The sequence below is a fragment of the Crocodylus porosus genome, unplaced genomic scaffold (assembly GCF_001723895.1).
Source record: "Crocodylus porosus isolate Cpor-Errol unplaced genomic scaffold, CroPor_comp1, whole genome shotgun sequence".
NCBI lineage: Eukaryota > Metazoa > Chordata > Crocodylia > Crocodylidae > Crocodylus > Crocodylus porosus.
The window spans coordinates 34,144,916-34,172,651 of record NW_017728910.1 but is presented as its reverse complement, the minus strand read 5'-3'; the positions used below and the strand labels follow the sequence as shown (position 1 = coordinate 34,172,651).

General features: G+C 43.1%; 1 protein-coding gene across 1 annotated transcript in view; it reads right to left on the bottom strand.

Annotated features, from left to right (window-relative positions):
• DNER (delta/notch like EGF repeat containing) overlaps nucleotides 1-27,736 on the bottom strand; it is a 242,759-nt gene that overhangs the window by 156,024 nt on the left and 58,999 nt on the right. Inside the window, exon 5 of the mRNA XM_019532557.1 lies at nucleotides 1,007-1,152. Coding sequence (XP_019388102.1) covers nucleotides 1,007-1,152 — 146 coding nt within the window. The remainder of the gene's footprint in view (nucleotides 1-1,006; nucleotides 1,153-27,736) is intronic.

Below are 27,736 nucleotides of genomic sequence, written 5' to 3'. Positions count from 1 at the left end.
CAGATGCTTCCTCAGCCTGAAGAAGGATATTTGTACCCAAAAGCTGGCAAAGAAGAATTTTTCCAATGATCTGAGCTGGAATTTTTCCAACTAACTAATAAAAGATATCAGATTTACCAAAAGAACATGTCTGCCTATATCCTTAGACTAACATGGATACAACCTATACGCCTGTAAAACGTACAGACAGCACACGTGGAATCCAACAGAGCTGCAGGGTTACTTAAAGATTTGGACTCCCAGCTGTCAACTGCTCTCACATTAATCACAGTCTTTGAGTATCTCAGTTTGCTCCAATGCAACCTCTCCTTTTCCCTTTCCTCTATGCTCTCAGGCCAGGCTTTAGTCTACAATGGATGCTGTGTGCTCCCACTTTCTCTTGTGTGTGAAGTTTTAAGAACTTATCTCATTTACAGTGTTGTCACAACAAGTTGAACATATATCAGTTTTACACTTCTGAGTAAAAAATATATATTTTGAGATTCTTAATGAAAGAGTATCCTTTAGGGTGAAAGTTCATTGTTATAGTGTGATGAAATATACTCTGGACTAGATAAAAATAATTTGTTTATTATGTGTTCAGTGAATGATTCTTCATGTTTTTAACTAGTCCTCAGAGGTGGCACAGTCACCTACCCTGGAGATCTTCAAAAGACGACTCAATGCACACCTTGCTGGGGTCCTCTGACCCCAGCAGTCTTTTCTTTCCTGCCTAAGTTCAGGGAGGCTGGACCTGATGATCTCATGCCGTCCTTTCCAGTCCCTAACTTCTATAAATCTATGAACTAGTCTTTCCCTTCCTCTCATGTCTTTAGTTTTGCAAATAGTGTAACAGAATAGTACAATGTTATTATTCAATGACATCTATGGAGACAATAGCAGGTGTGCATGCACACGCGCACACACTCACAGAAATATTGCATTCTAAACTTGTGACTTGTTTATATGTATTACCCAATTTAAAATCTAATCTGTACATTAAGATTTTAGTAATGTTTCACCTTACCTCAGATGGTCTTGTGATACATTTTCCTTTCCCCAAACATTGAATGTCATCTGAGTGGCTTTCTGCTGACATGCAGGTGCTCACTTTGACTACGACAGTTAAGCGTAAAGCCACAATGCATTTACTAACTGAATCATTCAAAAAACCTGAAAAGAAACAGATGGCCATGAGTATTAATGTTTTACAATAAAATAATACAATTGGATGCAATGAAATGATAGCCCAAGTCTGACCCTAACTCAAGTCTCACAAATCCACAGAAAGTGTGCATGAGATTTAAACTGGAACAGTTTTTGGAAATATCAAAATATTGGTCAGGGGATCTGACAAAAGTGCCCTATTTTGTGCATCTTTCTCTCACATATCAGTCAAGAAATTGGATCTATGAACTGTTGATCGAGGTTGTGTGATAAAAGAAACTGCAATGGTTTGGATGCATCATGTGAAGGCTGGATACCCTTACCAACACCATAATGCAGGGCAAAGTGGAGGGAAAGAGAAAAAGAGGTAGATCCAAGAAGAGCAGGGAAACCAATATTAATTACTGGACAGGCCTTCAACTAAAAGAGTCCACAAAGCTTGCCAAACACAGGGCAGAGTGGAGGAGGGTTGTTATAGCATCTAAGGTGCCTTAACAGTTGCAGCAGCCTCAGGGCTGACTTGATTTGACTTGACTTCTCTTGAAAGACTCCCATTCCACTTCAGAGAACTTACATGCTAAATATAACGTTTAATGAATAAGTATTCAACCAAACCATTAAAACTGCTCACAACATCAATATATAATGAAGCACATTGTAGACTATTAAAATACTCTAGAAGAGAATAAAATACACAAACAAAATATCTGTTTAATTTTGTCTGCTTAAGGCAGAATGTTAGTATTCCTATAACATTTTTATTATCTTTTCTTCAGTCTTTAATAGTGACATAATAATAAGAAACAAATCTTTTTAAAATTTTAAGTTAAAAAGTTAACTTAAATTAACAGGGATATGGCAAATATACTCTGAACAGTGATAATAACCAAACAAATCATAAGCTGCATTGCATCAGTACTACCTAAATAGTTTCCTTGTTAAATTTCTGGCTGAGTTTGAGAGGTCTTAATCACAATTTGATGATGTTTCTCTCATCAGACATTAACACAATAAGTTTTAATGTTTTATGTGAACCATTTTAAAACTTAAGGGAATGAGTAAGATATCAAAGGGCAGAACTTGAAAACTAGAGGGGAAAATGGGTTCACATGAAATCCTGGAATCTGGTTATCATTGGTAACAGGTTCAAGCACATCCGTCTTACATTATTTATACAGCATCAAGAAAGCCCAGGCCTCCAAGTCTTGGAAAATGACAGTGCACTGATAGAAAATGCATTGCATGTCACTGTCCCATACTTTTGGCAAAGGTTATGGTGGCAACACTCACTTTACCAAATAACACAGTTTGTAAACAGAGGTAGTTAGCTGTGTTAGTCTGAAGCCAGTCAGAAGGCAAAATAGATATGTACCTTTATAGATCAAGAGATATATATATCTAAAGAGCACAAGTTTTCATAGTCACTTCATCAGATGCTGTGAAAGGACAGGATAGAGAAGAGTATAAAGTGGAATGAGTGATTAGAATACAATAGGTAGAAAAGCAGGAAGCAGGCGGGGTGGGGAAGGGGTAGGGGAAATGCTCAGAGAGACATACAAGCAAAGAACCCATAGGAACAAACGGGTCACAGAAGCTACTCCAGGTAATGAGATAAGACTCTGTAGTCCCTGTTTAAAAATCACACTTAAAAGTCCAGTTTGTAGAAGATTTCTTGTTCTGCACTTTCCCATTCAAACTCACTTAAAAAAAATGCTTGGTCCAAGAACAAAAAGAGAGTTTGTGAACACATATCACCTGTGTGCATCATTCTTTGATGAATGTGTACACAAGTGCTTGTAAGGGCTAACAGTTACGCATACAAAAAGCATTTGCATACTCCTGTTTGCCTTCTGTGAGAAACGGCACTTGTATATGTAATTCTCTCATTTGTATGCACAAGTGATTACCAGGGATCCATATTTTCCAATTCCCTCAGCAAAATGTGGAAAAATGCAGAAAATCATGGATTTTCCCCTTTAAAGGAAAAAAACCCAAGAAACCATGGGTTTCCTCTTCCAGGCTGGCAGAGTTCCAGCCTGCAAGGGTCTGCTTGGGGTTGGGGGGAGTGGGAAGAAAGTGTTCAGAGGTCAGGAGTTATGCGCATGTGTGCACACATACATGTGCCTGGAAATGCTGCCAAGCAACATGATGGAGAGCAGCTCTCTGTAGGTACAGTGAGGGCACAGGCAATGCATGGGGGTTGGGGGTGGCATAGGCAACACATGGGTGAGGAATGGGGGGGCACGTGCACCCCAACCTCCCCAGATTTCTGTGCTCACAGGAGGGCATAGGGCTGCACACTGGCCAGACCAGCACTAGGAAGGAGCCACCTCCACAGTCCAGCAGGTGGAACCCAGCAAGGGAGGGCAGAGCAGGGTGGGAAGGCTCAGTGCTGCCACCGTCACCACCACTGGGAGTGCCATGCCACCATGGCTGCCAAAGTAAGACACTCCCTGCCTGCCCAGCACCAGCAGGAGGGCACAACTCCATGCTGCTGCTGCCACAGTGCCTCACCTTGTTGGCCATGGCAGCACAGCTAGCCCAGGACTTCTGGCAGCAGTGTGGAGTTGTGCCCCCTACACTGGCAGGAAGTGCCTCACATTGGTAACCATGGTGGCACAGTGCTCCCCCCTTCTCTGGGTCCTGCCCACTGGGCCACAAAAGCAGCTCCTGCCTGGTGCCAATAGGCCATGCTGCAGCCCTGTGCCCCACTATGGGTGCTGAAATCTGGTGGGGCATGTGCCCCTCTACAGCCCACAACACATTGCCTTTGCCCACACACACCCTGCGCCCACCCTCGCCTACTCTGCCACACATACTGGGAGCAGAAGACAGCAGGTCAAGAGTGAAGGGCAGCAGGGCTGGGAGGGGTGGGGGTCTGAGTCATAAGTGAAGGGCACCAGCAGGGCCAGGGAGCTGTAGGTCAGAGTGAAGCCACAACCCTCCCCTTCTCCCCCCACCAGAGCTGGGGAAGGGGAGGGCTGCAGGCTGGGAGTGAGGGGCAACAGCAGGGGCAGGGGCAGGGCACTGGCATTTCAGGGCTGCTCAGCATCACAAAGCAGCAGCAGAGCAAAGCCATAGCTGGACCCACTTCCTGGTGAGCGAAGGGGGCAGGGGGAGCTTCAATTTTCCACGATAAAAAAATACAAAAACAAATACTAAAATATATAGGCATTTAGAATTTGTTTTATTATAATAATTGAGGCACTGGTAAGTTTCTACATAACTTTAAAATTGAAATATATCAAGAAAATTGTGTGTTTATATGATACATACATATATATATACACATGCATACATTTATACATATACATACATATATATATATATTAGTGGTGTTTCACTTTGATGAAAAACAGAGATTCAAGGTTTTTAAATCAGAGTATTTTGGATTTTTATCAGAGAATTTTGATTTTTTTTTCTTTTTACAGAGAAAACCAGGATCCCTGGTGATAACTGATCAAAAAAGTGCACACAACTACAAATATAAAAGAGACCAACTGCAAGCAGGGGCCATGTTCTGAAAATCTTGTTCTTAAATATCTACGCTTCATGAGAAGACTGAAGGGTTGATTTAACATTCATTTAATTTCTTTTTCTAGTGATTGTATTATTTCAAGAATATTGCTCAGACCACAAAATCTCTCCATTTAATTAAGTAACTATGATATAAAACAGAATCTAAGCACAATATACATCCTTCATGATACTCACTCAAAAGATGAATTGAGAGTTTATTATCGATGTCAAATACAAAAAAGTTAAAACTAAGTTTTGATCCAAACATCCCAGCTTTTGAGTCTTAGAGCAGCTAACACATAATGAAAACTTTTGTAAAACCTACTTTGTCTCTCTTTATGTTACCCATAATTATGAACATATCTGCACGAAAATTAGGTTTCTTTACAGCTCACTTATTCCTACTGTTTTTTCTCGCCTCAAGGCATAAATCCATTTTGACTTTAAAATGTATTACTCTGAATCTGACTGATATATCTATATTACCTATTGAAGGGTTATGATTTCTGTTATGGAATAAAACCGCAAGAGTCCAAAACAAGAAGTATTCTATGTTTTTTGCAAATACGTTCTTAGTATGAAAGAATAACAGAAGAAAGATGCCAAAGATATACAAAGAGTGTTTTTGTTTAACGAGGCATTGCCACCTTTCTCACTGTAATATTTCATTCATTTTAATCCTAATGTAATTAGTCTGAAAGAGATAATATTTAGATGTTAAAGATGGTTGTATTCCATAGTTTAAATTATCTTACCCTCCACAAAGGAATTTAATGGAATACACTTGCATTTTCCAGTTTCTCTAATTTTTTTCCTATAGGGCAGCAAATACTGCTACTGTTCCAAGGGGCCCAGCTGTGGAACGGCAAAGCAAATGCATGGAATGAGCAAGATCTAGGAAATTCAATCCGAAGACACTGTATACAACAAGACCCAGCTTCCTGGAAGCTCCATGCATGAAGATATTTAGCATTAATATGAGATCATACCAGAAAACTCACTAGGCATTCCTCCTGGGTGTTGGATGCACAGACACCATGGAGACTATTCTGCCTCTAAAACTGGATGAATGGCCATCATGCAGTTCTGTTGCAACTCTACGGCTTGACATAATAGAAGATTCCTTTTCTTTTAGCCCCAGAGGAAAAATTCAGCTTCCAACCCAACTGGAGATGTACAGTAGTCACAAAAACCCCCCCCCACACTTTAGTGCCATTTAAAAAAAAAATGAAGTGAGCACTAAGAAAACAGGGTTCCGGGAAATTGCTTGGATACTGAAAGAAATCGCTTCCTAGGGCTTTTGTGAAATACTACTTAGTTACTGGACAAGTAAGAATCAGCTGCTATCAATTCTATATGTACTGTAGGAAATGCTATGTAGGACTTTTCCATTCAATTTGTTCATCTCCAAATTTCATTTTACAAACACTGTAAAATTTGGGTAATGACTTGGAAATTAGCAACATTAATGTTCTATGTTTAAAACTGCAAGCAAGAATAAAAATATATAAAAAAACTTCCTGTCCAACACAAATGTCATGAACTTGAATATAACCTCCACCAGTTAGCCAATATTCCAAAGGTGGGGATGCAAAATTTATGAGGTATATGTCCAATATATCTAACGCTCTTTTTTGGCTAACAAAGAGGTAATTTGCTGACCTTGATAAACATATTTCTACACACCTGAACAAAGATGTTGACAAAAATTATTTCCTTTTGCAATAAAATATGATAATATAGTCATGTATTTGCACACATATGTATAGAAATATACAGCTTTAAAAATTATCTTTAGGTTTATATTTGTTTATCTGAAGTAGTTTCATAGTCTGTAGGGTCAGAAGGGACCTGAACAGATCAAGTCTGACCCCCTTCCCTGGGCAGGAATGAGTGCTGGGATCGTAATACCCCAGCCAGATATCTATCCAACCTCCTCTTGAAGATCCCCAAGGTAGGGGAGAGCACTACCTCCCTTGGGAGCCCATTCCAGAGCCTGGCAGCCCTTAACCATAAAGTAAAAAGCAATTCTTGGACATGGAGGTCTAGCTAGGAGTCTAGGCACACACCCAGGCTTGAACTCAAAACTCCTTGGCTCTGGAGTCCATACACACCCCTCTAGGCCAGACAGCCAGCACAAATAGCATTACATACTCTCCATATTAACTCCCAAAAGGAAATTTAAATTAACTGTCTTTCTGTTTGAATCCTGTTACTACTTTGGCAGCAAAAAGCTTGGCAAAGTGCTAAAGAAATCATTATTCTTACCAGAATGCCACGTTTTCTTGTAATTCCTAATTATCTCACCTAATTTTTAAGCAGTAAGACAACAATAAAAAAACCTATTTATTTTCTATAAAATACCAATGTCTAAGTGCGTGAAATTTCTAGATCTTAATGCCAAGGGGATCATTGTGATCTTCTTATCAGGCCTGCTGAATGACATATGTCATAGGAGTTCCATGAATTAGCTTGAGCTTCAGTTCTAGTAGCCTGAGTTCATCTATAGCAAGTTTTAACTCTATTTATAACCCTTAGGTATAATGGTAATTTCAAAAACATTTTATAGCTCTCTTGATCTCAAGCCTAGAGAAAAATAATACAGTTGCTTATAAAGAAAGGTAATTTTGTCCATTTTAACCTCAAAGTCTTTCCAAGGCCTACTTAAGATGTAATGACGTCAGAGTACTTTCAGTTGGAGAAGTCAGGGTTGAACTATTTATAGCCATGTTATGTGAACAATTTGCAAGCCTCATAAGTCAGGATTTGAAAATGCAGAGGTCTATATCTGTTGTGACAGAAGGAAGCATTTTAACACTATACATGCTCAGTTTTTAACCTGCAAAATGCCTGTATGATTTTGTTTGTAAACTATGTGAAGAAATACACTGGACTTTGTTCCATCATTGTTCCTCCATTTCAGCCTAGGAATACAGAGCATATGCCTTCCTATTCCTCTTAATTCAAGAAGATAGAGGATGAAAAAGTGGGAAATTCAAAATACAATATGACAATATTGTTTGTGCTGGCTGCCTTAGGCAGGATCATGAAACTGAGATCACTGCTCTACATTTTCATCCTGCCCGCACAGGAAATTTTCACTGCGTCTTTACTTAGGTAAGACAAAATAGACTAAATTGTGTACATACAAGTAATAACCAGTAAATCTTTGCTAGTGCCACCCCACTAGCTACACAACCTATACTGTATTGCTCACATACCACCTGCTGTGAAATAAGACACACCTTGTTTTGAGAAGGCAGAAAGACAAAAAAAAGTTATTCTAGAACCTTCCCTGCCACAGCATGGTCTCACCATGGCTGAATAGCAGATGCATGAAGGAGGAGCAGAGACTCATCATCAGTAGCACTCATCTTCTCACTGCAGCTGCATAGCAACACATTTAATGCTGTCACAGCCACTGCCAAAATGGCAGCAGTTTTTGGCTGAGCTGATTTGACAGTGGTTATGATAAGGTTAAACCTGTACCCATGCAGCTGCAGTCAGAAGGTGAGTGATACTGAAAACAAGACTCTGCCCCTCCTCTAAGCAGCTGGGAAGAGAGTCCAAGGCAGCCATTTCATCATCCCCATATCTCCATTCCAGCACAGAAATTAGAACCCCAATTTTGGAGGGCAATTTTTGGTGAAAAAGTTGAAATGTATGTGATTAAATATGGTATGTCCCTCTGTTTACATTGCTCCCACCATTGTATATGAAGAAATCACAATGCCATATTAGCATAATATTTGCATATCTATTTTGCAGGTGTGGAACTCAGACAGGAAAAGTAAGCCTTAAGTTTGGCCATCCTCAGGCAGATGTCTACATTAAACTTGCCTGTGCCCAGAAGCAACAGTCTGCAGCCACACCACACCACTCCACCCCAGCCGCTTCTTACACTGGAATTAGCAGAGGCAGGCTAATTGGCACTGTCAGTCAGCAGTAACAATTAGCCCATCTGTAGCAGTCATGCAGCTACACCACTTCCAGTTTGGGAGGCAGCTTGCACAGAGCAACGGAAACTGCTTGGGGACACTGCTGCCTAGTATGACAAGTTTACTGTGCAGATGTGGCCTTACTCACTGAGTAATATCTTACTTGACAATTATTTGTAGAAGAACCTGCCCCCAAGAATGCGTGTAGAGCAGTGTTTCCCAACCGGTGTGCCGTAGCACACTGGTGTGCCATCAGACATTACCAGGTGTATCACAGGATCTTGGAAGGGTAGGGGGGGCTGGCTCCTGGCAGGGTGTAGCTCCAGCCAGTGCTGCCACCACTGCCCCACCACCGCTCCACGTTTGGCCGTGTGCCTCCCCCCCCCCATATTTGGCCAGTGTACCATGGGAATGGGTGAGGCCATGTAAGTGTGCTGTGGGATGAAAAAGATTGGGAAACACTGATGTAGATCATGCTCCATCTGCCCACTCCCACTGGCACATACCAAACCTAGAAATACCCAGTAAAGCTGTTTCAGGGGCATCCCCAGGCAACCATGTTTGATACCTCTATCTATAAAACGGATCAGCAACTTATGGCCCACAAGCTGGAGCTGGTGGTCTTTGATGTAATTCAGAGGGCCAAACCACAGCTGGATGGTGGGGTGCTTTACCTCTGCTGCAGCTGGATAGCATGGAGAAGCAACAGTGGTGGCCAGGTCCTACATTTGCTCTGTCTTGGACCTGAGCCAGGTCATTCCAGTCCACTGCCACAAAAAGGTTGTCAGCAGTTGGTCAACAACATCATCCTAGACTGGCCAAGAGGAATGACCCCAGAGCAGTTTCACCACTGAATTTCCTGTTTTGATGCATGAAAATAAGAAGAGGTGAGCCAGACATGCTCAGAAAAATCTTCTCCCAAGAGTGCTGCACAAGTAATGTAGACATATCCTAGGTGACTTAGGCCAAGGTCACACAGGAATTTTGTGATGGAGAGAAGATTTAACCACAAAGCTACTTCCAAACTGCTTTAGAACACAGTTTTGTTTCTGTAATGCCTTAGGTGTGATTCTTTTGCTATGGTGGCAAGAACCATGTAAATATGCACAGTAAACACTAAAGCCAGTCCTCCCTTCTCCCACAGATCTACACAGTTAGACATCTGACCATACATCTTATGTGGCAATGAATGTGTCACAATGGGTGCCTGCCCTATGGGGTTGTGCCCTCACACAGTTGTAGTCTGGCTATATCACTATTGGAAGCCAAAGGCCTGTTTAAAATACCTACCTTCTTTTGCAGGACATAGCTCTCAACTATTAATCATGGATCATAATCTCTATGATAATAAAGCTAAAACAGTACCTAAGGCCCCAAGAAGAGATCAAGACATTTACCAATATCTTATAAAAGGAAGGCACCCAGACTGGTTTGAAATCACCCAAAACAGTCAATGGGTCTTGTAGTGCTTGTAGAGAACAATATGCAATGATTTGTGGGGATAAGTCCAGATGATTAACATCTAACAGACATGACAGCCACAAAATCAGTAACTTTTGAGAAAAGCAATGGAATTGTAAATGGGAACATCCAATCTATGAAAGAGAAGATGGAGTTTAGCAAATCAGACTGGCAACAGAATAGGAAGATGTTCCTTTTTTGTGTCCTTGTGATAAGGTATTTAGCAGAATTCACGGATTCATTTGAACCTGACAGGCCATGCCATAAGCACTTCTGCTTTGGCCTCAAACTTGCAACCTCTAGACTGTCAACCATGTGCTCTAGCACCCCTTTGCCACCCCAGTCCTGCCAGGAAGATATGAAACCGAGGTAACTGGCAAAGCATTACAATAAGTGGAACTGGTTATATGCATAGAGATGAACTGAAGACCATTACACATTCACACCTCCCATTATTGTGCATGGTGAGGGTAAACATTCTAACTATGTTGGCCATGCTATGCACCTGGAGTGAAGAAAACTTCTCTAGCTACAACCCCATGCTCACCTTGGCTACGTCTATACTGCAAGCTTACAATGCAGGAACTGGCTAACTAGCTTGTCCACAGCATCACATGAATATAGCTATATTGTTTCCATTTCAAAAGGTAGCCTGGGCAGAACAGCACTGCATGTTCAAAAGCACCCTTTGCAGTAAGTTGCAGGGTACACTAGCCTTCAGAGTTGGAGCAATAAACAGTAATTTTAAGACTGAAACACAGTAATATGTAGTACCTTATATGAAAACTCTAAGGCCTAGATGCACAAATATATTTAGGCATCTAACTCCAGAACTGTGATCCTCAAAATCTCTGCTCAGCCTAAACTCCAGAAGTACTTCAGTCTTCAATGTCCAAGGGCCCTAAGCATCTACACTTCACAAAACTAACCATTTCTATGCTTACCTCACCTGTTGGGCCAATCAAGTGGGAAGGCAAAACATACACCTATCAGGCTTCACACAAAGTACAGTGGGGACCAGGCTCTTTCAGAGTAGAGATGAAGGTGACCTCCCTGTGTACAATAGCTCAAACCTGAAAACCTACTAAGGAAGCAGGAGACCTAGGATCAATTCTCTCCCATGCCTGACCATTTTCAACCCATATCTCCCATTTTCTAGGGCACGGCTATTCAATTGGTATCCCATGGGCCACATGTGGCCCACAAGAGGATATGTTGCAGCCCCCAGGCTCTCACCATCCACTACTCCCTCCATCTTTCCAGCTGCAACAGCAGCCACCCTCCCAGGGGTCAGAGCAGTGTAGCACAGCATGGGGAGCTGAGGGTGAGTTCAGGCCACAAGAGGTAAGGGGGAAATTAGGGTATGGAGGAGGGAATCTAACCCATGTGGGGCAGCAATGGGGGTGCCGAGTGCAGTTGGAGGGGGCAGACTTATAGTTAAAAACTGTTCCACTTTAAAATGAAACCTTAAGATTCATTTAAAGAGAGCAAACACAACTCTAGCCTAGAGCACTGATCTAGGATGAAGAGAACTATGGTCTCTGATCCATGCCCTGCTTATATATTTTAATTTAAATAGAGATTGTATAAAATAGATGAAGAGCCCATGGACTACAGACTAGAACACATTTCTCTCCACCTCCCCTAACCTGGGTGAGTGCTCTAACAGAGTACTCTAATAGTGTATTGGTACCTGGTTTCACTGTTATTGTCTCTAAATATAGCAGTTGCTGTCTTGCTAAACATAGCAAGGTAAAACCCCACTATAAGATGAGAAAGGAAAAAAAAAACCAAATCAGGAGAGGCAATGTTAGCTTTGATCATATTTTGTTGCTGTGTCTTTGCATATAGTCATGCTTGTTTTGGCACTCTTTCACCCAAGTGACCTTTTAGTATTCTATGCAAAGTGAAGCAGATTCAGCAGACTGGGTTAACAATTCCCCTACTCTTGAATAGCTTATACTTTTGTAGTTACACATGCACTATAAGATCACTGCCCAGAATGTCCTCTCTTAAAATGCTGCAAATCCAAATACATAACTTTGATGATGGAACAGGACCCTAATTACATTAACCAAGTCTCTAGCCAGTTACAAATAATCTCTCTCACACCATGGTTTAATGGAAAAACCATTAGTTTTGTATCAGTTAGATATCTATTTTGACAGCATCATAGTTAATCCCAGTTGTTACACAAGAGAGATTAATGAGAAACATTTCAAGTTCCCTTTCAAATGCTTTACTTTGATATGGGTCATGTGCAATAATTCTTCTCTGAACAATGACTAAACTACTATATTGCTGTTACATATTTGTTTTTCTGTTACCATAAAAAAGCTCTCAGTTTTTACAAATAAAAATGCTTTCTTTCTTAACTGTTAGCACTGAAAATGCACACTGACTTCTGAGAGTTAAGCTGACTGCTTTACTTTTCATGTATAATGACTGTCACAGTAACAGATACAGGGCTGCTGGCCAAATTATGCTCTCAGTGACACTTGTGCAGTGCCATTATCCTTCAATGGATACCACTGAGGAACAGATTGATTACTTTTTGGTTAGACAGGTGTAACAGAGGACATAATTTGACCTACAGATCTTTTTTACTGGCAGTGAAACATGAGAAGGAACAAACCCACCTTGACTTTCAAAACAGGCTGAATTTTGCAGGGCTGGTAGTTAAAATATATTTGTGAAGTGAACAAACATGAGCTGGAACCACTGTGGCATAATAAACTCTAAAATCATTTTAAACATAGAATTGTAATGAAATAGTGTATTGGTACCTGGTTTCACTGTTATTGTCTCTAAATATAGCAGTTGCTGTCTTGCTAAACATAGCAAGGTAAAACCCCACTATAAGATGAGAAAGGAAAACAAAAAACAAAATCAGGAGAGGCAATGTTAGCTTTGATCATATTTTGCTGCTGTGTCTTTGCATTAGACAGTGTCAGCATAGTAAAGGATACCAAAATTCACTATCCCAATAGATTTCCCACATCAAAACACTTGTATTCCTGAATCAATCACCACAGTGCTAGCAAATTAATAACGAGCACTGGCTTGGGAACAGACAGACAGCTTGTCAGCACTTCTTATTCTCTACCTTAACAAGTTGCAGTAATGGTAAGTAAATAAGCATAGCTAGAATTGTAAAAAGGAGCTGTGCTATAGATTGCCACCCACCTAATCTCCATGAAATTCTCTCTCTACCAACTGGTTCAATTTGAGGACTGGCAAAATCATGCAAGGACTGGTTGATCTGATTTTTAAAAATTCTGTACATATTATATAATCACCTAGCACCTGAGGATCTGAAATTGCTCTGCAAAATAAATTGTATCCCTGTTTCCACAGTAAACTTAGAGGCTAAGTAGATTCATAGATTGCGAGGCTGGAAGGGACCTCAGAAGATCATGGGGTTCAGCCCCCCTGCACCAGACAGGAAAGACAATGGGCATCAGGTGACCCCAGCAAAGTGACTGTCCATGTCTCCTCTTGAAGGTTTCTAGGGTAGGTGTTTGCACCACCTCTGGAGGGAGCTTATTCCACAGTCTGGTCACCCCAGCTCCATTGACCCAGACCCAGCTGCGAAGAAGTTTTTCCTGATGTTAAGCCTGAAATGGTCTTCCAGGAGTTTATGGCCAGTACTCCTGATTTTCCCCAAGGTTGCCCTGGTGAACAGTTACTCAATGAACCCTTGATGTACGCCCCGATGTAGCAGTAAGCCGCTATCAAGTCTCCTCTCAGCCTTCCTTTTTCAGGCTGAAGAGTCCCAGGTCCCTCAGCTTTCCTCATATGGCTTGCCGTGCAAGTCTCTGATCATATGTGTGGCCCTTCTCTGGACTCTCTTGAGCTTTACCATGTCCTTATTGAAGTGCAGTGCCCAGTACTAGATACAGTACTCTAGCTGTAGTCTCACCAATGCCAAGTAAAGTGGAAGAATCACTTCCCTAGTTTTGCTGAAGATGCATTAACTGATACACGCCAGGTTATTATTTGCCCTGTTGGCTACAGCATCACACTGGCAGCTCAGATTCATGCTGTGGTCTATTATTACCCCCAGGTCCCTTTCATTCATGGTGCTGGTCAGTTTGGAGTTGCCAAGCCTGCAGGTGTGTAGGTGGGGGGTTGTCCCCAGATGGAGCACTTTACCTTTCTCCACGCTGAACTTTGATTCAACGGAAATATTTGATGCCGATCCACCCAATTTACTAGCCTATCTAGGTTTGCCTGTATCTGCAGCCTATCTTCAAGCATGACCATGTTTTCCCATAGCTTGGTGTCATCCATGAGCTTGGCCAGTGAGCTCTTCACCCCCACATCCAAATCATTGATACAGATATTGAAAAGCACTGGACCAAGTACTGACCCCTGAGGGGCACCACTGGCAACTTCTCACCAAGATGATACAGATCTGTTCATTAGAACTCTCTAGGTCCTATCCCGCTACCAGCTCCCTACCCACCTAACTGTCTCACGGTTAAGCCCTCAAATTTTCTCATGAGAACATTGTGGGATACTAGATCAAAGTACAGACAGTGAAAAAGCCTGAGGCCAAATTGATTCAATCTCCACAGGTTAGTCTAAGATGTGTAGACTGAAGCAATAAGCAAGTGAACTGACATTCATTATTGCTTCCAGAAATGCAGCCACATGCCTCCATTGACCCAGGCCAGAAGCTAGGGGGGACACTAGAGCATGCCTCCCTGCTCGGCTGGAGTGGACAGGCCACGGCTAGCCTGCCCACCCTGTGAGGGGAGAGTTGCAGGGAAAGTGTAAAGAATCCTGGGACACTGTGAGTTAACTTGAATCTGAAAGGGATCTGAGACAATAAAATGATTTAAACTAAACGAGTTAAGTCTACTACATCCATCCAGGCTTATTTTAAACTGTTTTTGGCCATTTTGAAGGTGGTTTATGTGCACTGAACTTCTGTTGTGTTACAGATTTGAACCAGTATCTGATTACATATACCAATTTATGTGTAATTGCTGTCCCTAACTACTATGCCCAGTAGTGATACCCTAACGCATTCAAAAATTGCTGCTCCCGTGCAAACTGCCTCTTAAATCACAAGCAATATAGTTGAGACTACATTGGCCCAATTGGTCCTTCAATAGTGCCATGTAGATGCAGCTATACTACTTCTGGCTTATGAGGAGACAGCCTGCATACACCAGCAGAGTATGCTTCAAAGCACAGCTTCCAGGCATGGTTACGTTTACCATGTAGTTGTGGCCTATGCAACACAAAACTTTGAACTAGTATATCCTTTTTACAGATTAGGAAAGATGTTAAGAATTTGCCTAAAGTCTCACAGCACATCTGACAGCCTTCAAAATAACATACATAATTTGACTTCCAGACAGCAGAAGATGTCAACAGATACTTAAGTAAGGCCTCCTCTACATATTATAGGTATCCTGCAATTAGCTAGTTAATTGCAAAATTACCTTAAGATCAGCTACACATGGCAAAGTAGGTATCATGCCATAAAAAGCTTCAACCAGCTATAAAATCATTCCTTGAAAATATGTACTAACTGGTTGCTATCCAGCTTTAATTTGCATGTGCAGCAGGGTCTCCCCCTGTCACTGGAAGCCTTTCAGCTGACAGGGCTCCCAGCCACAAGGGGCAACCCCCCCAGTGCTGGGGATCACAGCTGCCATGTTCCCCCAAGGCTTAGGGGTGTGAGATATACCTGGGCCAAGACAGGATTCTGGGTCACAGCTGCATATGAGGTGCAGCCGAGCCCCATGAATTGTGCGACTCTTGGTCTCAGTTTTGCATGGCCCCCCATGACTTACTTGCAGGTGGAAAGGGAGCCCAGGATCAAGCTTTTGCTAAACCAGCAATGAGGCACGATTGGTTCCAGTGTGTGATCCCCAGCACATCCTTTCTGCCATGCACATGTAGCATCACAGGAAGTGCAATTGTGTGAATCATGCATTAAATCCAACTTTGCCTTTACCTTTTGCACAGAGGGGGCCAAAAAATCATTTCCCAGCATGAACTGCTAAGATTAGAAGTACTTTTACTGAACTATAAAGAATTTGTTAAAATTAAAAAAGGCTTATAGATGCCCCCCACCCACCCTTGAACCCCCAAGGGATGACAAGATTGAATGGTCACAAACTCCACTGTGACCAGTTCAGGCTGGACATAAGAAAGAACTTCTTCACTGTCCGAGCCCCCACGGTTTGGAACAGACTGCCACCTGAGGTGGTTCAAGCACCCACTTTGAACGCCTTCAAAACACATTTGGATCCTTATCTTGCTGGGATCCTATGATCCCTGCTGACTTCCTGCCCCTGGGGCAGGGAGCTGAACTCGATGATCCTGCAGGGTCCCTTCCAGCCTAAATGTCTATGAAATCTATGAAATCAAAAGTATATTTATACATAGAAACTGTGAAAAAATTAAACTAACACTATGTTTTAGCAAAACCAGAATCACTCACACAGTCATGAGGCTTATGGGAATTCAACTATGGTTTAATGGATGAAGGTGCAGGCCTGATATTGATTCTTGTTATATTCATAAATATTCTATTGCAGATTTGCTGCCAGGCTTCAGGTACTGTATCTGGTACCAGCACAAAGTGGGGATATGGTATTCTTTGATTTCAGCTGTATATTTATTCTTTGACTTACAAAGGCCATCACTTAAACAGTCTTTGAAATTATCACCTCACTGAATTTAATGTTCACATTTTTTGCTACTGCTATTGTTGCTCTGAAGGCCATTTTGTGCAAGGTTGAAATTTATGGCCTAAACCCAAAGGAAATATTCACAGCTACATGCACAAAACTCCACACACTAGGTAGTATTTGCACAAATCTAGCCCTTAAAAGTAAACTGTAAAAAAATAATGAGATTCTGTTCATCTGAGCACAATGCACTGAATACCACCTGCATACAAGGCTGTCTTCTACTGAAATACCTAATTCTGTTGCAAATGAAATAAACAAACAAATCAATAAAATTCACAACTTATTTTGGTGAAAGCCTATGTAGAGAATATCTATATTGAAATTAAATTGTCCTATTTCAGTTTTGACTAAGCCAATAAAATTACAATTTAAGCTGCATGGCATTTCTTTAGCTGGAAACGTAGCTATATTTCTAACGCATGAGAAAATGGAGTAACACCAAATGCCCCCCCTGACATGCATTCTGTACAAGCTATAACTTGTCTTCTAAATGGAAATGCTCATGGTCAGATATAATAAGAATATAGATTTAATCATCTCTTACTTCATTTCAGAAAGCTATAGATTATATTATTTATTTTTAATATCATGATTTATACCAAAGAATTTCCCTTTGTTTACTAATCTGCCTGTAGTTCAGGTTACAGGTGGCCAATAGCTCATGCATGGAGAAGAGTTAAAACGAGGCATATAAAATGGCCCACAGAGCATCACCAAACCAGATAATTAAGGCTTATCAAACAAGAGATTAATAAAACTTTTCCTGTGGGCATATATGTCTAAGTGGAAACCTTCTGGCATTACAAAGTCAGGTTAGCATTTTTGGTACCAAACGTTATTATACACATAATACATACACAGAACAGCTATGCAAACCATTCAAAGGTCCAGAAAAATGGTGAGATCTGAGGGTTTAGTTCAGATCCATTACTAATTTTCATGCAGTTTAATTAACCACATCTTAAAATAATTTAGGGGAGACAGCATTTACATACTAAGCCAACAATAATGAATTTTAGGCAGTGTTTAGACAGCAACCTATTTTCACCATTGCATTATATTATATAGTTAATTACTTCTGTAATATACTGGAAAATTTGATTTACTGTGTACTTTTCACATGAGTGACTTTCACAAATTCTGTTAAAATAATGTGTACTGAAGGCTGTAGAAAAATCGTAGTACTGAAAAACAGTGCAATGCAAAACTATACTGCAATGCATGTGCTAAATGGAACAGAGCGAAATACTTGCTCTCACCCCTTAAAGCTCTCCATTGCACTCTAACCACAACATCACCTTCTGGCGGAAGATAAGGAACAGAGATATAGACCCACTCTATTCAATGCTCTTTAGATCTTATACAGCTAACCCAGTTGCATGGGTTTTTTTCTTCAAACAGAAGAGTAGAAATATCAGATTTTGCATAAACGAGTAACTGTTATCTGGTTTTAGCCTTAAAACACTCACCTACATCATAAAGGACAAGCATAGGAAATCATACCTTTTCTTAAAGTGCATATGTGTGTGCACCCATACACACGCCAACCTGCATAATCTTCTGAATTACTAAGGTATCCCATCTGCATTTGCAATCTGAGTTAATGTAACTTATATTCAGTTATTCAGAGCCTTTGAAATCCCATCATTAGGTGGCTACATACTGATTTAGGAGCTTAATTTAAGGATTCTGTTTTGGAAAATGTTACCTCCTGTATATAGAAACATTCATGATAATTGTGTTAATGTACTGTTAACATAAATGTATATATTGCTACCACTGCAACATGCAGTGTAGCAAAACAAAGCAAACAAAGCAAGATGTTTAAGTTGCTAAGATAAATTTGTAAATACAAATACAGCTTTAATATGGGGGGAGAAAAAAGCCTCGTCTTAGATTTGAGTACCAGGGCTGGGGCTGGGGCTGGGGCTGGGGCCCAAGCTACTGCCTAACCATGGCTAAGGTAATTAATGCAGCACAGAAAGTGGCATATGGTAGAGAAGTGAAGAGGAGACCATGCAGCACAGGGATGGGGAGGGGCAAGTATGAGGGATGGGAACCACGGAGGAAACCGCATGGTATTGGGGGATAGCGTGTAGGAGACTGTATAGTGTGGAGGGTAGCGCGGGACAGACCACACAGTCCAGGGGAACCCAAGTCACAAAGGCTGGGAGTAGGGGAAGGGAGAAGTGGGAGACTGAGCAGTGAGTGGTAGCAGGAGCACAAGGAAAACCGCACAGTGGTAGGGGACCTACTGAGGCTCCGGAGCTGGAGCCAGAACTGCTACTGCCACCACTGCCTGGCCAAGGTCAGAGCTGGAACCAAAGCTGATGCCACAGCTACCTGGTTAGGGCATGGTACCAGGATAAGCTGCAGCAGAGGGTGGCAAGTGGCTGGGGAGCAAGCATATGAGGGAAGCAGGTGGCAGAGAGACAGGAAGAGGTGGGGAACCAAGCACTGGGGAGGTGGAGGAGGAGGGGGGTGGCAGTGGAGGCAGGGACTGAGGGAGCAACAACGAAAAGGTTTTATATAAAACTCATGTTCAGCAGATTTTATTTTTCCACAAAGGACAAACATGGCAACTCTAAACTTTATTTTATTTTCTGTGTAATGATGAAAGGAACAGACAAGCATTAAAGGTTTAAACCCGAATGTCTTAATCCTTCTGGTTTACTAGCTGTCATTTCTTACATGAAATGACAATGTTTCTCTACAAATTTTCTCTTTTTTATACATACCATAAATAAGAGGGGCCAATGTAATTATCCTACTGTATGAAAGTGGTCCTTTGAAGCTTCACTGTGGAAGTTATAAAACATAAACAGGGCATTTTTCAAAAGCAAAAGATTTCACAGAATTTTACAAGCTTTAAGTTTCCCAGCACACTGTGAGATAGACAAAATAATTTTCTCCCAAATTACTGACGGAGGAAACTAAGGCACACAGAAAGCAGCTTTCCCAAAGTCTTTCTTCACTGAAAAAGCCTAAGGAGCTATTTCATACTGATGTGCTTCCATCACCAGGGTCAGTGATGGGAGTGTGATTATAGCAGGGCTGCCAGCAGTGGTTTCACCATCATGTCAAGCAAACTGACCAGAAACATATTTTCGCAATGTGGTAAATGTTAGTGGTCCTTGAGGGAATCAAATTATCATTAACAGAACTGTGCCAGTATAACAACAGCAGGAAATATTTTGGAAAAAATTATTGTTCAGAACCATTACTGTCCACTTGTATGCTCTACAATCCCATTCCCCCACAAAACATTTTTGCGTAACTAGTTAAAACAGAAGATTACAGAATATGCTATATACTTTCATTAGCTATTTTCTAAGTGCATCAAAACATCTCAGGTTATTGCAATTGCTTTGTAATGTTGGTAAAATTAGACTATTAAATGTTATTTGCTAAAGTAAAAAGCTGTAGCTAGTCAACCTGAGACGCTTTTTACATTCTTTATTATATTCAACAGAACTTTAGTATTTTTTAAAATGCGTAACTTTAGTATTTTTAAATGCATAAAGTTACGTGCTTTATAGACTTAGTTGCTATACAGAACTTGTTTATAAGTCCATCAAAGGTAAAAAGCTAAAGACTAAGGGGCCTAATTCAAATTCCCATGCTGGACTCAATCTTTCACTCTTATGATGCATGTATATGATAAACTAAAGAAGGAATATTCTAGCTCAAGGGCTGCATACAGTTGGGCTGTTTAAAACCCCCCATAGTGTAAGGTATGTGCTGGGCTGGAAAGCTCTCACTGTGCTTACCAATTAATCTTTATAGCCAAGCTGTATTAAGTTAGAGTTACTGAGTTATTACTCAATTGATGTCAGAACCATACTTATCCTCATCTGCCCTAGAAACTGAATAGACCTAAAACTAACTTTTCACTACCCATTTCTGCCCCTACTCCTCTCCAGGCTGCATTTTTGGATGTGCATCCTCTGTAATAAGTCACACAGGATATACCTTTAAGTGAATTAATATTTAACTTAAATTAATATGTTTTACAATATGAGCAGATTATTAAATAATAAAAGGAAAATTGTAACTGTAAATTTCATAACTGCCCCAAGTTCTGATTTTGGAATATTAATAACTTAAATGCTTTTTCCCTTGCTATTGTAAACCATCTGCCAGATCCCAGTGCAGTAGAAGAAATGGGTTAAAATTACAGGGGATTTGGTTCAATCCTGGGATGAGATGAGAATCACTACCGAAGATTTTACCAGCTTCAGTGACAATGCCTTTAAAGGGGGCCTCCACAATAGAATCTCCCTAGGCCGGGGTGGGCAAAAAGTGGCCCACAGGCTGGATGCAGCCTGCCAAGCCATCATATCTGGCCTGTAGGGCCCCTAAAAAATTTAGAAAATTAATATTAAATTGCCTTGGGCTGCCTGTCATGCAGCCCTCGATGGTTTGCCAAAACCCAGTAAGTGGCCCTCCGCACAAAATAATTGCCCACCCCTGCCCTGGGCTCTCCTCAGTCACAGCCCTGAAGCTTTCTTTCCTACACACCTTAACTGCTCCTCAGACCCCTGCTGCTCCCATTGCCATCCCTTTCCTTGCCCCCTTTTGTGCCCTAACTGCCATGAAAACTTCCAGTCCCACACACAAGAGTCTTCTGCAGCCCAGGTGTAACTTCCAAATGGAAAAGATCAGGGAAAGAGTGCTAGTGGTACAAAGATTTGCCACCACCACTTCCCACCCCACCACCACCCTCCCTTGGTTCCTTATATTTAATCTTTTAAAGCACAAATCAGTGAATGAACATAAGCAATGTTAAACTTTTGAAACTACATACCTAATGAGTACATGCAAATTTTAGAACACACAGTAGGTTATATGACCAAACGTGCACATGAGTAGGGTTGCACTATTGCCATTTAGACAGTAGATTGAGTACTATAGTATTTATAAGAATGCAAATCCAATTATAATTGCAATTTTTAGTTCTAAAGACATTAAAAGGTTTTTAAGTCCTTTAAAATGTGTTGTCCTAGATATTTCTGATCTAATTAGTTATCTAAAATGCCCTTCAAAATTCTTAAACAAGTCTATTTCAAAAGAAAAAATACTGGGTGTAAGTCCACTGCACCCCCGTGAGCCCAGGGACCCCAGCAGTGACCCCAGAACCCCTGATGAGCCTTGGCCTGCTGGCAGGTAAGCAGCAGCCCATGGAGCAGGCTAAGTGGGCTGAGGAGGGTCATGCCCCCCCAGCTCCTACTTCGCCCAGCCCCCCAGGGAGACATGCAACTGGAGCCACGTGAACAGGCCGCACAAACAGACGCACTCATGGGCCCAGCACACAAGTTAGCGCAGGAGTTCGCGCAGAAAGGCAAGCGGGAGAACCCAAGGCCCTGCCTGTGAGTCCCCCAGAGCAGACAGTCCCAGCCGTAGCCAGTTCACCAGTGGCCTGACATGGATGGGCACGCGCTGCACCCAGAGGGTCCCCTTGGGGTCTGCAGCACCCCCCTCTGGCACCTCAGAGACCACCACCCGGACAGAGCCCATGGTTCCGGGCTTCACGCAGACAGAGCCTTTGGCTCTCGGCTGTGCAGGCTGCCTGTCCCTTTTTTCAGGCTCTGGGGCCTGAGAGCATGGCCATCCCCCCTTGTGGGGTCTGCTCCCTACTGGGGTCTCTGGTGTGCCAGCTGGAGGAGCTCCAGGCCACAGTCCAGAGACTGCATGCCATCAGGGACTGTGAGCAGGAGACTGACTCCTACTGCCAGGCCCTTCTCCCCTGGGAGGCAGAGGGTAGACCACGGTCTCCCTCCAGGACAAGGGAGGACCCAGGGACCTTCCTTTCTGTTCAGCCATGGGGTTGGACCAAGGTGGTCAAGGCCCCAGGGCCCGCCGCACCAAGGCCCCTGCCCTGCTGAAGCTTTGCAACAGGTACAAGCCTCTTGCAGCCCCAGCAGAGCCTGCTGAGTTGCCAGTTCCTGCAGGCAACACAGAAGGCACTGTAGCTACCATCCCCATTCTCCCCAAGACCAAACACGAAGTGTTTGTCATGGGAGACTCCATTCTGAGGGCGACTGAGGGGGCAATCTTCTGCCCTGACCCCTTAGCCCGGGAAGTTTGCTGCTTCCCAGGGGCCCGCATCCGTGACATTGCAGAGAAGATCCCTAAGTTCCTCCAGCCCACTGACCACTATCCCATGCTCCTCATCCATGTGGGCACTAATGACATGGCTTGGAATGCTCCTAGTGAGGTCATGAGGTGCTACAGGAATTTGGGTGCAGGTCTAAAGCATCTGAGGGCACAGGTGGTGATTTCTTCAGTCCTCCCAGTCTCAGGCTATGGGCTGAGGAGGGAGAGGAGGATCCAGGTAGTCAACCAAAGACTGTGGTGCTGGTGTCATCAGGAAGGCTTTGGCATCCATGACCACAGTCCACTCTTTGGAGAGAGAAGCAGTGAGCTGTTGGGAAGGGACAGCCTCCACCTCTCTCCACTGGGGAGGCGTCTCTTCTCAGCTATGATGTCATTGGGATAATGGTGACCAGGTGGGACTCCACCCATGACTGGAGCATGGGTATAGACAGCTATACCCTGTACAGGAGGGATGGAGTGGACAAAATGGGCAGGTGCATAGTTCTCTATGTCAAGAAAAGCTACGCATCCCTGCAAGCTGACATTGGCACCCACTGTGGATGACTTGGGACCCTCTGGGTTAAAATCCATGGGGAACAGTGCAGGAGATACTATGCTGGGGGTCTACTGCAGACCCCCTACCCAGAGTCAAGACCTTGACCAGGAGTTCACCAGGGAATTGGCTGAGGCCACACAATCCCAGTGTATGGTTGTCATGGGAGACTTTAACACCCCAGAAATCTCATGGGAGGAGCGCTTGGCCAAATCTGAGCAGTCGCAAAGCTCTCTCTCATGTGTGGACGACCTCTATCTGATGCAGGAAGTCCACGGGCTGACAAGAGGTAAAGTGCTGCTCAACCTCATACTGGCAACTGGGGATGACCTAATTAGCAACCTAACAATCAAAGGGAAGCTGGGTGACAGTGATCATGAAGTGATCACCTTCACCATCTGCCATAAAGCTGGCAAGTCAGTCAGTAATACAGAAGTCCTCGACTTCAGGAACGCTGACTTTGACAAGCTAAGGAGGCTTGTTAGAGAGACCCTTAAAGGCCACAACCCAATGCAGAGGGGTGTTCAAGATGAGTGGTTGCTCCTCAAGGGAACAATCCTGGAAGTGGAAGCAAAGTCCATCCCGTCTCAGAGGAAAGGCAGCAAAAGGACACAGCAGCCCCCTTGGCTCTCCAGGGAACTGGACGACCTCCTGCATCTTAAAAGGAAGACCTACAAAGGATGGAGAACCAGAACTGCCACCAAGGGGGAATATGCTGCTTTAGTCTGGACTTGCAGAGAGCAACTCAGGAAAGCCAAGGCTGTGATGGAACTCCAGCTAGCTACAAATATCAAGGAAAATAAAAAGTCCTTTTTTAGATATGTGGGGAGCAGGAGGAAAAGCAAGGACAACACTGGACCCCTGCTAAACCAGATGAGGCAACTGACAACTGACGTCCAGGAAAAAGCGAACTTGCTAAATGGGTATTGTGCGTCAGTTTTTCACCAGTTCCATGGGATGGGCCTGCCCACTATGGGTCAGGGAGGCCCAGGCGAGGGAGATTCCTTGCCCTTCATTGAAGCTGACCTCATGAAGGAACACCTCAACAGGCTGGATACCTTCAAGTCAGCTAGCCCTGATGGGTTACACCCAAGGGTACTCAGGGAGCTGGCAAGCATCATAGCTCAGCCCCTGTAACAGATCTTTGAGAGTTTTTGGTGCTCTGGTGAAGCACCCGATGATTGGAAGAGAGCTAATGTTTTGCCTATCTTCAAGAAAGGGAGGAAAGTAGATCTGGCAAACTACAGGCCCATCAGCCTGACCTCTATCCTGGGGCAGGTCTTGGAAAAGATTATCAAGGAGGCCATCCTTAACAGACTAGCTGAAGTCAATAGACTGAGGGATACCCAGCATGGGTTTGTTGCAGGTAGGTCTTGCTTGACCAATCTCATTTCCTTTTATGCCCAGGTGACTTATCACCTGGACAAGGGGGGAAGAGATCGACGTCGTATACCTCGACTTTAAAAAACCTTCGATCTGGTATCCCACAATCACTTCTTGGTTAAACTGGCTAACTGCGGCCTTGACATCACCATTTTCCTCTGGCTGGGGAACTGGCTCTGCAGTAGGACCCAGAAGGTGGTGGTCAATGGGAGCTAATTGTCTTGGTGCACTGTGACCAGTGGGGTCCCACAAGGGTCTTTCCTAGGGCCTATACTGTTTAACATCTTCATCAATGATGTGCACATTGGTGTCAGAAGCGGACTGGCCAAGTTCGCCGATGACACCGAACTCTGGGGTAAAGCATCCACACCTGAGGATAGGAGGGTGATCCAGGTGGATCTGGACAGACTCATGAAATAGGCGGATGAGAACTTGATGGTGTTCAACACTGAAAAATGCAAGGTTCTCCACCTTGGGAGGAAAAACCTGCAGCATGCTTATAGGCTCGGTAGTGCTATACTAGCTAGCACTACAGATTAAAGGGACTTGGGGGTCATGGTTGACCACAAGATGAACAAGAGCCTTCAGTGTGATGCTGCAGCTAGTAAAGCAAGCAAAATGCTGGCGTGCATCCATAGGTGTTTCTCAAGCAGATCTCAGGACGTCATTCTCAGCCTTGGTGAGGCCGCAGCTGGAGTACCACGTCCAGTTTTGGGCTCCACAATTCAAAAAGGATGTGGAGAAGCTTGAGAGGGTGCAGAGGAGAGCCACAGGCATGATCAGAGGTCAGGAAAACAGACCTTATGATGAAAGGCTGAGAGCCACGGGACTCTTTAGCCTGGAAAAGCGCAGGCTCAGGAGCGATCTGGTGGCCACCTATAAGTTTATCAGGGGTGCTCATCAGAATCTGGGGGAATGTCTGATGTTCACCCGAGCCCCCCAAGTGATGACAAGATCGAATGGTCACAAACTCCACTGTGACCAGTTCAGGCTGGACATAAGAAAGAACTTCTTCACTGTCCCAGGCCCCCAGGTTTGGAACAGACTGCCACCGGAGGCGGTTCAAGCACCCACTCTGAACGCCTTCAAGACAGATTTGGATGCTTATCTTGCTGGGATCCTATGATCCCTGCTGACTTCCTCCTCCTGGAGCAGGGGGATATACTGTCCAAGCCCCCAAGGTTTGGAATAGACTGACACCAAAGGTGGTTCAACCACCCACTCTGAACGCCTTCAAGACAGATTTGGATGCTTATCTTGCTGGGATCCTATGATCCCTGCTGACTTCCTGCCCCTGGGGCAGGGGGCTAGACTTGATGATCCTCTGGGGATTATTCACTGAATGAGAAATATACAGGCTACCACGTATACTACATTTTTACAAAAAGCAATCAGTAAGCAATATTCAAGTCTCAGCTCATTATGCATGGTAGCTGTCCAGTTCCTATTGATATTTGTGGCCATGTCACAGTATAAAAGATCCATGCAACAACTTGATAGCATATCATCTGCAGTACTGCTTTGTCATTTTCAGCAACATGTAAAATTTATGACCTCCAATTCCAGTTTTTAATAAAGCCCATGAAATTGCACAGTAGTGTAATTGGGTTAAGTTTTTGCAGTTCCTCATTTGCAGCGTACAGTGAGTAACATTAATCACCACTCTGAAGTTAAACAACTTAAAGGTGAGGTATCTCTTAAGTACATTTAAACATTTATACAAGTTTATAGCATTTATACAAGTATCTCCCATTAATTTATACGGCATGAAACTTTGTATAGAAATCTGAATTCTAACCTCACTGAAGTGAATGGCAAAATTTTCAATTGTTTCAGTGGAGCCAAGATTTTATGATAAAGGTTGTCACTTTCTTTTAAAAAGGCATCATTTTTTCAGTATTATTTCCTCATGACATTTTCCAGTCAACCCTGTGAATTAGCCCCAAATGGAATGTATTAATTATGAAGTTATATTCACAGATAAGAACAAAATTTTCCTTTTAAAATCTTACCTCTTATCAGTGTGGAAAAAAATTCTCTCTTCATTGTCTGTCCAGAGAACATGGAACAAAGCCCATAAATTCATTCAAACAACAGAAACAAAAGAAAAGATACAGTGCAGCTATTATCATTTAGGCCAGGGCTGTTAATGATATGGCCCACAGAGCCATATGATCCAGCCTGTGGAAGAGCCATGGGACAAACCCCACACATCGCACACAGCACACACTACACCTTGTGCCACAAGCACTACAGATGACAGAGGCAGGCCAGGATGCATGCTGCATGTAGTACCCACACTGGACCAGCTTTGCACACTAGCTTTGGGGGTGGTCCAGATCAGGCCCAGAGACCAGCCCTATGCACATCATGCAGCACGTCTTGTGCCAGCTCCATATGGAAGCCCAGCTTGAGGCCAGCTGACACTGCACACAACACACAGGGCTGGTCCAGGGTATGTAGTGCATGCCCACATTGGATTGGCCCTTTGCACTGACTCCGGTGCCTGGGGCCAGTCTGTGGGTCCAGTATGGCTCATAGACTAGCCCTGTGCCCTTTATTTTGGCACCTCTGATTTAAGCTAATCCTGAACCATATTTGGCCCTGATTGGAAAAATCCACTATCCAAACCCCAAATAAGTAAACTCTGGCATAAAAAGAGTTAAAACTACTATCATGCTATATTTATATATGTCACGGAGTCACAGAGGTGCTCCGTGATTGAGAGCGTGATGGGCAGAGCTGTCAATCACCCAGGCAGCTCAGGTGCCTGGTTGCCAGGGCAACCAGGTGAGTCACATGACCGGAAGAGGGCAGGGCCTGGCCTTTATAACCAGCCTAGGCCACAGCCTGAGACACAGTTCCCTTCTGGCTGCCGCAGGAGCAGGAGCTCTGCGGCTGAGCTGAGCGGCCTGGGTTAGAGG